General features: G+C 37.2%; 1 protein-coding gene across 2 annotated transcripts in view; it reads right to left on the bottom strand.

Annotated features, from left to right (window-relative positions):
- The window catches only part of gpat2 (glycerol-3-phosphate acyltransferase 2, mitochondrial), a 129299-nt gene that overhangs the window by 27145 nt on the left and 87407 nt on the right, over positions 1 to 14747 (bottom strand). For both annotated transcript variants that reach the window (XM_055039057.1, XM_055039058.1), the window contains 8 exons: positions 14227 to 14334; positions 13594 to 13664; positions 13374 to 13484; positions 12828 to 12950; positions 9056 to 9155; positions 7334 to 7467; positions 6784 to 6883; positions 2039 to 2218 (listed from right to left, as the gene is read on the bottom strand). In XM_055039057.1, the coding sequence (XP_054895032.1) occupies positions 2039 to 2218; positions 6784 to 6883; positions 7334 to 7467; positions 9056 to 9155; positions 12828 to 12950; positions 13374 to 13484; positions 13594 to 13664; positions 14227 to 14334 (927 nt within the window). The remainder of the gene's footprint in view (positions 1 to 2038; positions 2219 to 6783; positions 6884 to 7333; positions 7468 to 9055; positions 9156 to 12827; positions 12951 to 13373; positions 13485 to 13593; positions 13665 to 14226; positions 14335 to 14747) is intronic.

Genomic DNA, 14747 nt, shown 5'->3' with positions numbered 1-14747 from the left:
AGTCTGGCTTAATACTTTTTGGAGAACCATTATGCTTTCAACAAACCTGTTCAGGGGTGTAAGTAGAAAGCATACGGTGTTATGGATTTAGAGGATCCTGCCCTTTGTGAACTTGTTTTGAACAAGCTATGCACGAAGTAAAGAAAATGCTCTCTTAAAACTGTAAAAATATACCCGAGTGGTTCCTACGCCTACATCAACCATATGGCTGGTGCAGATTCAAGGGCGGTGCTGATGCTGAGCTTTTAGCTGGCAGAGCAGTAGAGGCTCTTCCTGTTTCAATGCTTCCTTTACTTGCAGTATCATCTAAAACCCGGGGGTGTCCTGCAAACCAGGACAGAAATCCTTGTTTTATTTTAGAATACTTTTCCACCAAAGCGGTTCTGAAGGCTGGTGCCAGTTTGAAATTGTTATAAAAAAGAACCAGTTAAAATGTACCACTTGAGATTGGGCCCAGAGCCACACCTTCATATCAAAGTAACTGTTTCAATCAAATAAATGTTTAATACTTTGTGTGTTTATGGAGTATCACAGAGAAGGGAGATAGTTTAACTGAACACAGCTGGATAATGCCAGTATGCTGGCAAAATGTTCTAATATCACCATATTAACTAAAGAACTATGCTTTGAACAACGTGGAGTGAACACTGCAAAAACCCAAAATCTTACCATCGGTCTTCTAGCGCAAATATCTAAGAAAACTTGAAACAGTAACCTTTCAGCGGGGTATAGGAACTTGTTCAATATAAATAATTCCTTAATATTGCTAAAAAAGTTCTAGTTTCACAGAAAGATTTTTTCACTAAGAAAACATGTTCCCCATGTTATAAATAAAATAACCTGCCAGGACTTTTAAAATCAATATCATGGAATCATTGACTCAAAAGAATCTCCTATATCTTGCTAAAATTTTACTTGTAAGTTAGTTTTGTCTTATTTCAAGTTTATTAAGAAAACTCCACGATAAATTAGGCAAAAGATTTGTAAGACTTACTGTTTTTGCAGTGCAAAAAAACATTTAAAACATGCAGGGCAGTAGTATCCATCAATGATGAGGGCTAAGGACCATTAAAGGCAGAAAGCAGAGAAATGCCTACTGTTACCATAGTTTAAACGCAATATCACTGAAGAAAATGAGCAAAACCTGAACAATAAAAGCAACATTTCCATTTTTCAAGACTGCAGAAACCCTCATGTAATGACATGACTCCTGGGAAGAGGAACACCAGACACTAAGTGGCTCTTTCATTTGCCTTGGTTGAGTCCTGCAACTGTTTTGATGAAAAAACCCTGATGCACTAATGTTAACAAATAAATACATAATTCCAAGAGTTTAATGTATAAATGTTCTAGTCTTCTGTTATTGAAATCTGATCATAAGTGAACATAAATGACTAAAAGTCAAAAAGGAAATGTTTGAGAGAAACCAAGAACACTCCTAAAGTACCAAAACACAAAATGTGTAAAGGCTGAGAATTTAAAGGGGGTGTACTTTATGTTTTGTTCATATTCCAAATGGGTGATGTGATAATCTTCCTCAGTTTATTGATTTCTCCTGGAGCTTTAGGAGTCGTAGGCTGCATGTTTTGCTCAGATTTTTGAGCAGATTTATTATGCATGTGAGATACCAACAAACACGAAAGATCCTAAGGAAAGACAAGTCACACTAAATCAAAAATTATCTGTAAACCATGACTGTTTTCACATACGAGTCAGTCGGCTATTGCTATGTTATTTTTTGACGCAAATTGCCATATTGAGTGATTCAATAATTACCAGTGACTGCATGCGCCTCATGTCACACCAAATCAGTTTGGTAACAAGCAAAGCTAACCAAACTACTGTAACTTGCTTCCTGTTGGCAGCTGAACACCAACATATGCACTTTTTCCTTCTGTCTCCTGCAGCATCATGGCCTCACATTTCTTCTTCTCACAGCTTGAGAAACCAAATCTGCTGTGTTGCTCTCGAGGGCACAACAGTTACAGATGGATGCCATTAACCGTGTGCCTGATGGTGTGTGTTTACTCGCGTGCACCTTTACGTTGGTGTCGGCCACACAGTCGTATGAGATGCCCACAGGGACCAGGCTGACATCAGGGACAGATCCCTCTTTGATGAGCTGCCTGATGCGAGCCAGCCACTGGCCGCCGTGGCCAGACGCCGCTGACACGCCGATGCTTAACGCCTGACCCTCATGAAGCAGCTCACGTACCAGCTGAGGAGGAGAGAAAAAAATGACAAAAAAAAAAAAAGGTCTGTAAATCTTGGCCACCAGGTTTTACATGCTTCCCCTGCCAGGCATTATTTATTTATTATAGATGTTTTTATACGTAAAAGTGACAGCAAAGACAGGTTAAAGAATCTCTTTGGTGACAACTTCAGCAAATAAAGGATAAAGGATTTTTTTCTTTCATCTAATTGTGGATGTCTTATAAAAATTTCAATCATAGTTTGAATGAAATCACTGCAATTAAAAAAAAAAGATATTTATTTAACTGCATTTGTTTTATTTTTTGCCTCTTTCTGCTAATAAAGCCACACAGTAACATATAGTTACCATAAAATATTTTAAAATTTCCTGTCAACTTTAAACATTTTTTAACTCAAAAACATGGTGGGCCGCTGGATGACTGCTCTACCGCCCCCACCGCCAGGCTGAGCAAGTTTTTACTGGACATATTTAAACGTGGACATATTTAGAAGATAAAACAAGACCCTTTTACTGAACACAAAAATAAAAGATAAAAGAATAAACAAAAAACATTTATAAAGAAGGCCCGGTTGCTCTTGAAGGAACGAGAAGTTGACGTTGCTCTGTTATGCAGCTGGACTTGTGCTATCAAGGTGAAATGTAAGGCTCTTGTTGAGAGTTTATCCTTCTAAACAGAACCACATAAAGTTCATTTTGTATCTCGGACTGTTTGCACTGGCTGCGCCCTCCGCCATATTTGTTTTTTTTTTCCAACCAGCTAAGCTTGAGGATAACCAGTTGTGCCCTCTTGTGGATGGCGGCCAAACTACAACCCTGAAAGACGGTCTAAGCCAGGGGTGGGCACTCCTGGTCCTCGAGGGCCGCTGTCCTGCAACTTTTAGATGTATCTCTACTTCAACACACCTGAGTCAAATAATGAGGTTCTGGAGAACTTTATTGCATTTAGGAGGTGATTCAGCTATTGGATTCAGGTGTGTTGGACCAGGGAGACAACCAAGAGTTGCAGGACACCGGCCCTCGAGGACCAGGAGTGCCCACCCCTGGTCTAAGCGGACATTATTAGTTAATCATTTGGAACTAATTTTAATGTAATAAACAATTACATTCAAATGTAATTTAAGTTGATTCATTGTTTGCACTCTTGAGACAAAGGTAAAGTAGGAAGATGCTGGAGGAAAGGGTACAGATGATGGAAGTAGCTGAAGGATCACGAATCAAAACAGAAGGAAAAGGGTAAAAAGCAGAAAAAAGGAGCGATTGTTTGTGTGTGTGGGGGGGAGGACACTTTATGACATTCAGAGACACTTCCCTCGCCTCGAGTACTGTTTTCCCCTTACAAACAGGAGAAATTCAATTACCATTGAACAGCAGCTAAGCAGGCCCACACTCAATAAACAATAAAGGTCTATTAACATTGAAATACAACCGATAAACAGGCCTGCTCCCTCATACAAGGCCAATATGCTTACTCATATAAATGGTAAATGAAGGAAAGAAATAATGAAGAATGAATAAAAGGACAAATGAATAAATAAAACTCTTAACATACCACTGGAGTAGTGGTACTGTGTATAATAGTTTGAGCTTCACAGCACAGATAAAAAGAGTAAATAAAGCATACGTTCATAAAGAACGTTGCTCTTGAAGGACTGAGAGGTTGACGTTCCGTATTCAGATCTTTCAAAGATGTGAAAGAGGTCCAGATCTTTGAATAAAACATATAGATGCTCATCAATAAATAAGTATTTTATTGAAATGTTTACTTATTTAAGTGTGTGTATAATTTTAAGGCAATATATTAATTTAATACAAGTTGGAATAAGGCTGTAACAAAGAAAACATGAAAAAAGTGAAGCTTTACGAATGCACAGTATCTACTTTACATTAATAAACAAATATTTAAGCATCAGTCATAATATCTATGAAGATTTAAGTTTCTCTTGAAATTAATAATTTGGATAAGAATAATTTTACTTTATAGAGGAACGCAAACCTCGTTAGAGAAATTTGTACAAAACAACAGCTTCTTTTTAAATAGAAACAGGTATTAATCACTACAGTACAACACAGATGAACAGCACCAGAAAATCTAGAAAAGATGTGAGGGAACAGGAGATGCTGCATAATGAAAAAAAAAAAAAAGCACAAACCATCCTCTGATAAGGGAATAACAATGAGGGCAGACCTGCCAAGTAAACACAATCAGGTAACCAGCGCTCTTCTCATTTCTCCACCCTGCTCTCATTGCTTTGTGGAGCCAAACCCCAAACTGGGATCTCTGTAGCAAAATGCAAACCCCTTGGTAATTTCAAGAATGAATAGAAAGTGGGATGAAGCTGGAGAACGAGGGAAAGCAGGAAAACACCGGTTGTATTCCGATCGAGGAGTTGGCTATGATAACACGCCACCACAGAAAACCAAATTATAATGATGCACATTGCTTACCCTGCAATTTTATACAATTACCTGCCATTTCTGTTTTTTTTTTTTGTTAATAAAAAAAAGCAAAATTCATAAGCAATTTAATTTCTGTCAGGGTCGCTTCTCCTCATTGTTGGTTACATGTAAACAGCAAACAGGGAGGACGTGCACAGATGATTTCATGTTGATGGCCTGAAATCAGCACATCATGGGCGCAGCAGCATGTTTCACTGCATTTCGGTGCAACACTTTTCTATTCTATTCTGTCAAGCTCTTCTGATAATTTACTTATTTTTAATCTTGGTAATGGTTTGCATGGTCTACAGCTTTTTAAAAATATTTGCTGCATATTAGTCCAAAAGCCTCACTGCACATCATTAATTTTTAGATTTTCATTCATGCTGTAGAGATAACAGAGAAATAATATTTTATTTGCATGTGAAAGGTCTGTAGTTATTGTCACAGCATAATGGTTACATTTGGAAGATCCCAGGCATAAAGTGTGAAGGAGCAACTGAATCAAAACTGTCGCTTATAAAATGGAAAACTATTTAATGACGAACAAAGGTTACCTGAAATCTGAAAACATAGGAAATACAACTGTAATTTACTATGCGCACATTTTATTGAACACTATAATTCAGGGATGTCCAAATTTTTTGTCAAATGGGATAAAATCAGACTTAAAAAGGACTGAAGGCACACACAAAAAAAAAGATTTTTACCAACTCAATATCTATGCATGCAATAATTAAATAAAATAGTCAGATTTGTTGGTGGAAAAGGATGCGTTAAATATATTATCTGTCTTCTGCAGATTTGCCTCATTAAACAATGGCATTGCTTATTTCTTACGTATCAATTAGAAAAAAATAAACAGTTTAATCAATTCTGGTTAATAAAATGTTTATATTTAGCCAAGTTCAAATTAATTAAAAGTAGATGTTGGTGAAGCAAAGTTTGATTTTGAGTAAAGGTCAGTGGTTCTGGAAGAGAATTCAAAAAGCAAATCCTTTATGGCCAATATTTTACTTGTTTGTGACAATTTTGTCCAAAGTAAAGATTTAAAGATTCATCTATATCAAACTGAAGTCAGGGGCCACAAATGGCCCCCGGGTCACACTTTGGACAACCCTGCTATAATCTATAGCAGAGCATCCAACCCTTTAAAACAAGCAGGGTGCGTTATATTGGTGAGTCATTTCTGTTCAGTGATTAAATTGAAAAGAGAGCAATTGGGTAAAATTAAATTGTTACAAGAAAACAATCAAACTCATAAATATTGATCAAACAGGGCTTTCAGGAGAAAGTGGACCAAACAGCAGTGCTTCTTAGGACCACGTGGAACTAAGTGATAGATGGTGAATATTGACAAAATTTCTTATGATTAACTCACATTTTCCTCACCAATCTCTTTCTTTGAGCATAAAGAGCAATGAAAGTTCATCCACATGGCTAATAATAAAATTACACAGAACCTGAAAGTTTAGAGCTAACCAAATATTGAACCAAAGTAATCCTTTCCTCTGTGATACTGAAAAGTCTTGCACTGACATTTGTGATTCAATGTTTTGTGGAGTATCAGTGTGCGTTGTATTCCACCACAAACAAAAGAACAGTTGGTATAAATTGCTAAAAGCTTCCCAACATTTTACAACAATAACACGGTCTTGTACAATGCTGTGGCTGAGAGAGTGACCGTCAACAGATGAGGAGCATTGTTGGTTTGGACAACCGAGCTTCCACAAGGGAAAAAAAAAAATCCAAAACACATTTTTAATATTTTTCAGCTTCTTCTTTCCAAACCTTAATTTTTCTTGTTAAACTGATTAAATAAAACAATTTGATTAAATCAGAATCAAACATACTTTATAAGAATCAAAGAGCAGCTGAGTGAATCCCTGTAAGATGAACTCAAATCACTTCACTGTTCTTCTAAAGATATACTTTCTTTACATTTTATGAAAACAAGCGTGTCATTGAATGTAAAATATGAGTAATTTGTCATTTATTGTAACTTTACAGTATATCTTGGTAAGGAGGACTTCCTGAGCAACAGATAATTATTGAACTGATGTGATGTAGGAAATCATCAGTAATTTCTGTTGCCTTAAATTCTTCACCATAAAGAAAATGTTTGGACTTACAGAAGTCATGACAGCAGAGTAGAGAGGATCAATTTCAGCTTCAAGTTCGGTCGCAGCATTAGGAGGCAGCAGGATGACACCTACTTTCTCCAAGATGGATCTATAGGATAAAGGAATGATAAATTACACGTTAGTTTTTGTTTTAAACCATCTAAATCCAGTATCTAAAGTGGCATCTGTGCTTCTCTTGCTTTTACAGCTCTTCATCTTCTAAAAAGATTAAATCTGAGCCCATCTCTCCTTTTTAGTTTTACTATTCATGTTTAATTAAATGGCTTTGTCTTCCCTGTTCAGAGAAGTGAAGATTTGGACAGAGCCATCTATGTTAAATGAATGAGCAGATGGGCGTGTTTCATCGTCTTAGAACTGAAGAAGTATTTTTTGATGGGAGCCGAGACGTCTTCAAGATACAAAACAAGTCCAGTTAATGCAATCACTGAGAATCTTCAGCGGCATTAAGCAACCTGATGAAATGTTGGAAGTTGCTTGTTATTGCAGCACGCCTTGCCTTTACACATCTTTGTGCAATTGTGTGTTTGATTCTGTATACCTTAGAAAGGAGCTTTTGACGTGGAGAGGACAAACAGTGTACGGCGTTCTCAGGCTGTGACAGAGGAGCACGAGAGGGATCAGAGCGCAGTCCAGGGCGCTTTGACGCAGATACACGTATACCAGGGGAGAGCCCTGAATTAAACAACAGAAGCAGTTTCAGATAAAACTAACTACTCCCGTTAACATTTATTATGCCAAACAGAGACAAACTCTGCAGAGGTGTGTGGCCATTCATGTTTAATCAGTCCTGACATCAAATGGTACAGTCTTCAGAACATATTAGAAAAATTAAGCATCAAGAAAATACATTTACAGTTTAAAGCAGAGCTTCAGATATCTAAAATGATTTCTATTTGCTGAACACCACAATTATGAGAGAGACTTTTTAATACTTTTCACAAAATAAGTTTACTTACTTTATTATTTGGTAAAAATTGTGCTGAGCTGAAAGCTTTCTGGAAGATGTTTCCAGATGTTGTTCAATATTTAAACAATGTTCTTTCCTCTTTTTGTCATCTTTGTAAAGTGGAATGAATGTGATGAGTCAATAAATGCATGGATGGATGAGTCATAGATGGACAGACTGTATGGATGGACGGATGGATGGATGGATGAGTCAATGGATGGATGGATGATTTGATGGATAGATGGATGAATCAGTGGCTGGATGGTTGGTTTATGACATATTGATGTATAAATTCAATATTGAAACCCTAAGAATGGCAACAGTTCCTGACCTCAACAATAAATCGTTGACCAGTGGAGGTTTTTATTAAAACAAAAATGAACTAGTTCTTTTGCAGAAATATGACTGTTTTACTTCCACTATTAACATATCCTCAAGATGAAAGTCTGTCCCCTCTGCAGCAGAGGAGGCAAACATGCTGGTCAGTGGATTTCTAGCAAAATCTGGATATTATGACTTTGCAACTTTAAGAATATTTTGTTTTTGTGGGTTTATTGAGAGAACAAACCCACAAACAGATGTGTGTTTGTTCTTTAGTCTAAGAAAGCAACATGAATAATCAATTCAAAATCCTAAAATGCCCCAAATTATATGTGGTAATTATGAGCATCATAAGACAAGAAAAATATGCTTAGTCATTTTTGCTTAACCCAATTAAAACATGGATAAGACCTAATCCTACTTCATATACAGTTATCTGCTTCATATATCTTGATTGTGACATAGGAAACATTTACATTTCTCAAAAAATGCAAAAAACAACCACTAAAAGTTAAGATTCACATTTTACTGTATATGTATAAAACCTAGTAAGATAAATGCAAAAGACGTAGCTCAAATAAATTAATTCATGCCTACTTTGTGACCCTGCATCAGCAGTGACTCATTAACTTCTGTTTAGTCAACCGTATAATTAGAATGACGTTTTATTTTGTTTTAGCAAAAGAAGTTTAAAAAGACGAGAAAAACTTTTAAAGATCTTCAGCTGTTTTTGCATGGAGTTGCTAAAAACAGACATTTTATTTATCTTGAAGACAAACACCGCTGTAGCTGTTTACCATCTAATTATAGTAAGCTGAAAGGTTTAATTTCACACACCGTGCATGGATGAGCATGAAGATAAAACACTACAGTTTCTATGTGTAAAAATACTAAGTATACGTTCCTGGACCGAAACCTTGTGAAACACTATAAATATGTGAGCAAGAGTTGTAACACTGGATGGAAAGACATGTATTTTTAATATATTCATACCTCTAGTGTTGCTTTGTGTAAAGCTGGTAGATGATTTTTGTTGACTTGAATACTTCCAAATATGGAGGCAAACATCTTCAGCATCACCCAGGACATGAATCTACTCAGGATATGATAATGCGTAGAGACATTTAAACGGAAAGAAGAGAAAAAAATGAATACAGAGACTGTTGTAAAACTTAAGACATATAGCTTCTCACAATGAGTAGCAGAAAGTAACTTAAAAAAAAGGAGGTTGTAGAACGGCTGAACAACATGTAAATGAGACCGACGGGAGAGAGACAAAGTAGGGAGAATAGGGATGAGTGATGACATGGGAAGGAGGTGAAGCGGAAAGCGATAAAGAGGAAGGGTTGTGAGGGTGACAGCTGCAGATGGAGACAAAGGTCGTAGCTGTAAATGAGGAAGAAAAGAGGAGAGCAGAAATGGGAAAAAGAGATTTTGAAAAGAAATTTGTTAAGCCCCAAGAAAAGCCTGAAAAGTTTCATAGAGAGGAAGAAAGGGACAAGTTTAGATGTATTTCATCAGACATTAACTCAATTTTTGACATCATCTGTGACTAAAAGCACAAAAAAGGATCTGAGAATCTTTTCATGGCTTTAAAAGTTTTCCGAAGACAAGTTTGTGCCTGGAGACGCTGGATGATTCTTCTCAAGAGTCATCTTGAGAAGAGTGATAAATGATTGATAGATGATCGTAGGTAGCCACATTTTGAAATGTCTCAATCTCAACATCAGAGGAGCCTTTCAGAGTTTGAGGCATGGCTGTGTGAGTCAATCAGAAGATGACAACATCAAAAACGGGTTTTCTGTTTTACCGTGCAGTAACCAAAGGGGAAAGTACATGAAAGCCTCCAGAGTGGCAAATCTGAGTTTATTTTTGATCAGGAAAACTTCATTTTAGGTCTTGTTGATGCTATTAGAAAGGTGAAGAAAAGGATCTAAATGTAAAGGGTAAGAATCGTCTTTTTGCTGGCCACTTCAGGTGGACTCATAGGTCTGATCCTCTCTGCCGGCCACCCAGGCTGACCTCAGTAAGTTGTTTCTTTGTTCTGCTTTATCATTCATTTCCATGTGTGGAAATCACAAGAGCCTCTCTGTAAATGTAAACGACATGGAGTGGCATCAGATGATAGCATTTGTAGGATTTCTCGTGTCTTTGGTAAAATAACACGAATCATTTCTCCAGAGTTCCCGTCAACAACCTGATATCAAAGTTTATAACCGGACCAGAGTTTGCTCTTTTGATCTGCAGAGTTTGATTGCATGTTCACACCTCCCTAAAACAATCCAACTTTCCAGGCAAAAGAGCTGGAGTTTGATTAAAGTGGACTAAACAGAGCTGGTGTGAATGTCCTGTATATCTCCTTCTGAGTGTCTGCCCAAGAAAAAAAGGTATGTTCACAGCTGAGGGTGAGGTAATTTTATTTATATAGCACATTTTCAGCAGCAGGGCAATTCAAAGTGCTTAAGACTGGAAGATATTTTCTTCCATTCCTCCCCTGAAGTTAAACAGGATGTTTTATGGAAAATTAGGCATTAGAATAAATAACTACACAATAAAATCTCTTACCTAGTCTTCTGAGAAACAAGAGATTTCCTTGCAATTTTCAGATTTTTAAATGAGTTTTTTTATTAAGTGTCCCCAGACAACATTTGTTGTAAAGTGACAATCTATATAAAAATGAATTGAATTGTGTCATGGTTACATTGGGTGTTTGTTTCTGTTACATTTCGTTTTAAATCAGGAGGGAGTACTTTATATACTGCTTGGATGGTGTTTCCTTGTTTTACATATTTTCTTTGAGTTAGTTTTTAGATAATGGCTAATTATAAACAGACTCTTGACTTTATTGTTCACCTACTCTCTTCAATTGTTACATGTTTCTTGAACATGTTTTATTATTACTTTCCCCAAGAAAATACACAGAAATCTTTCACAGAAAAAGTATTCACTCCTCAAGTTGACTTTGATAAACATTAATATAGTTTTCCTTCATTAAAACATCTGATGATTCTTTGAATTACAACTAATGTCTATGTGTTCGTCTCTAAACTAGTTTTCAACTATATTACTCTAAATGAGGAACCACAACAGAATACAAATGATAATATAACCCATCCATCAAAAAAATTGCTATTATTTTTGTGCTATATGACACTTTTTTCCCCCTGCAGCCGTTTTCAGGCTGGGAATAGAGACAATTACAATGATTACACAGGCATGATTGCAACAATTTGAAAAGATTATAATTACACAATTAAATCTAAAATGTGACAGGAAAAGAAAAACCTGAAAAGTGACCAATATGGGAACTTTGATCACTTGAAATTAGAGAAGACAAAAAGTAAAACTACAAAATGTATTAAAAATAAGAAAGTAGTGGTTTGACAGTAATAACTAAGAAAAGCATGCTAGATTTCTGTTTTTCATAAAAAGATGCGGAAGAAAACTTTTCCTGTTTTAAATCTGTAAGTTGCCTTGACTTGTTTTCTATGCATTTTGAGCAAGCAGTACTTTGATCCTATTTTTAACCCAACTTCACCATAGCAACTACAGATGAAGCTAATGGCTATTATCAATTGATACTACAAAAAAGCATAAGGCAACAACATATCTTTGCTCATACCTTTTCAGCCCACATCAAAGGCTCAACATTTTCAAACTCAGATCCAGCGCATCGTTATGTATTTAAGGCTCAAGGGCCTTCAGTTCTGTTCAATGGAGTCCTTGTTTATTATAATGAAAAACATGCCTTCCACTGGCTCATTAACCGGACAGCAATAGAACTTGATGGAAGAAAATAAGTTATGTAAGACTTTAGCAACACAAACAGCATTTGTTATTAGGTTCAGTTTATTGCTTGTTTTTGTAATTTTTATGGAGTTTAATGCTGGCGATCAAAAAAGTAAAATATCACAAGTAAAATGAGCAGCGATAATAATTGAGCTATATTCATAAATGCATGAAGGTGTGTATATATGTGTGAATGTATGTCAGCCCAGGGTCAGCCCGCGGCCACAGCATTCATCCAATCAGGATGGACTTTCCTCAAGCTCCAGTGTGTGTGGGCATGGTTTGGGTCGGTGTGATGGCGAGCAATGATAGCATAAACGAGGCAGATTATTTAAGCTTTTTGCATCCCAGAAAAGTTGTAAGAGCTTAAATAAGTTGAAGCTTATTTAAAATAATGATCTAAATAAATAGGCCTCATTTAAAACATATTGTACCTTCTTTCATTTTATCAGTGTGATTGTATGAACACATTGCTACAGAAGCGCATTGCTATCAAGCAATCACTTTATGTGATACGCATCTTGTTTAAAAGTGCCGTCTGTCCGTCCTAACCCATCCCATCCCATCCATCAGTGGGGTCGGGAGTTGCTGGTGCCTATCTCCAGCTAATGTTCCGGGCGAGAGGCGGGGTTCACCCTGGACAGGTCGTCAGTCTGTCGCAGGGCAACACAGAGACAGACAGGACAAACAACCATGCACACTCACTCCATGCAGAAAGACCCCGGGCCGGGAATCGAACCCAGCAACAGTGCTACCAACTGCACCACTGTATATTTACTAGCCCACCCTTCAAATATCACCATCAGCCGCCACTGTGAATTTCCCTTTTGTGGAACTAATAAAGGATTGTCCAATTTTTTCTCATCTTAAACTGACTGAATATAAAGTTAGCGCTTCTTCACACATAACATATGAATTGCTACGGCTTGAAACCTCTTTCTCAACACTTTTCACACACACACACACACGCACACACCTGATGAAGCCGGGGGAAATGCAGGTGTTAATGAGGGACAGGAGCGGTGAGAGAAGACTGAGCTGCCCTCGGCTGTCTTCCCCCTCGGGTGCTTTATGAGCCGCTGCAAGCACCTCCTTCACCCTGAAACACACGGTCACAGGACAGCAGCGGTGAAAAGGCACAAAGCTGCATTTGTGCTGCATTTACACAAACATCCGCCTTCCAGAAACAGGACAACAGCAAGAGTAGCAGCCCTTAGTGACATGATTACATAAAGCTTAAACTCAATTACACAGGAGGAGGGAAAACAACAGATACTGGGGACTGTGACAGAGATAGGGAAGGTCCAAAGTTAGCCCACTTCTTTTCATTCAGTCTGCACAAAAATGGATGATAGGCTCCATTTTCTGTATCCTGGTTTGAGTCTGTTATCTTCATGGTCCCTTTTTCTTTTCTCCAGAGCTCTTGCAGGCCATTTCATTTTCTGGATCTTAGCCTATCATTTATTTACACTCCTCTGGCATCTTTGCACCTGCCTCTCCCTCCCACTCTGTCTTCAGGTACCTGTTGCTCTGACAGACTCTCTCCAGCCTGTCGCTAACGGGACTCCCGAAAACCTTGCACCCACTCACATACAAAACGCAGCATATCCTGCGCACCAGCCAGCCTCGATATCTGAAACAGGAAAAAAAGCGAAACTCAAAATAGCAGGCATCAGTGAACGCAAAAAAAAAGAGAAAAGCTTCAAAAGGAAGAGCCTGAATACTGCAGATAACATCAGTACCTGGTTTGTGTCTCGTTGATGCTCAGCAGGTTGCGGAAGCCAAGGAAAGAGTTTTGGCCAAGCTTTTTGCTCTAAACAACAAACATAAAAAGGATTTGGATATTTTAATTAAAATAAATCAAAGTAGTAATCACACATTTGTAAACAAATAAAGCTAATTAATGTTAAATGACCACTGGAAATATGGAAATCAAAAGAAGAAAAGAAGCTTCAAGCTACACAGGCAGAAAGAAAATAAATTTAAAATTTTATCTAAACTGGGCTTTCGCAGACAAGTTTAGAAGACATTGGGCAAAACAGATTGATGTTGGGAAAAATCTCAACACAGAGTGAGAGAGGAAAGAAAAGGATGAAAATGTGGACAAATCTACAGCCAGAGTTTCTGTTCAAGTTGTAATTATATATATTTACACAAGTGTGCTTATTTTCACGTTAAGTACAGGCAAATAAGTAATACAATTGTTTTTATGATCTGTCTGCTAATGCAAAGGTTAAAACATCAAAATAAAAAAATAACCATACATCATCACCTAACTAAAAACTAAATTCAGCTATTTTTATGTCATCACTTTAGTTTTCTACCTTCCTGTTTTCTGTGTCTAACTTTGTTCCACTTGTGGACGATGGACTCACCAGACTGTCCGGGGTGCACTGGTGGCAACACTGACCCATAACGGGTCTGAACATGCCCAGACAGGAGGGGACAGTCACACGTTTCTTAATCTTCAGTTCCCATGACAACTGCAAGGTAGGAATATGCAAATATGTCACTGAAATCAGGACTAAAAACACACAAACGTAGGGGTAATGGTGGAGGCTCTCAAAGGGAAATCATTCTAACGAGCAGAGGTCAGATTTCCGAAAAGCCAGCAAGATTTCACAACAATTCAGGAAAAGAAACAGTTTGAATTTGTGACAGGGTGTTGAAGTCTTTGTTTCTGGTCTGACTTTGAGAAAACAGAAAGCTAAATTTTAGGAATTATATTCTCAATAGATACGATTTGTAATTGAAAATGAGTCACTTAACTAACAGTTCCAGTTAAAGTGCTGAAATAAAAAGCAAAAACTTGTACTGCAGCACAGAACACTCAATTAATTCTTATAAAAATATCTGTTGAAATAATCACCACATTTTCTTGAAAATATTTTTTCCT

This window comes from Poeciliopsis prolifica, unplaced genomic scaffold (genome assembly GCF_027474105.1).
Source record: "Poeciliopsis prolifica strain line A6 unplaced genomic scaffold, Auburn_PproV2 SCAFFOLD014, whole genome shotgun sequence".
Lineage (NCBI taxonomy): Eukaryota > Metazoa > Chordata > Actinopteri > Cyprinodontiformes > Poeciliidae > Poeciliopsis > Poeciliopsis prolifica.
The sequence above is the reverse complement of the archived record's forward strand: the minus strand, read 5'-3'. Positions and strand labels throughout refer to the sequence as shown.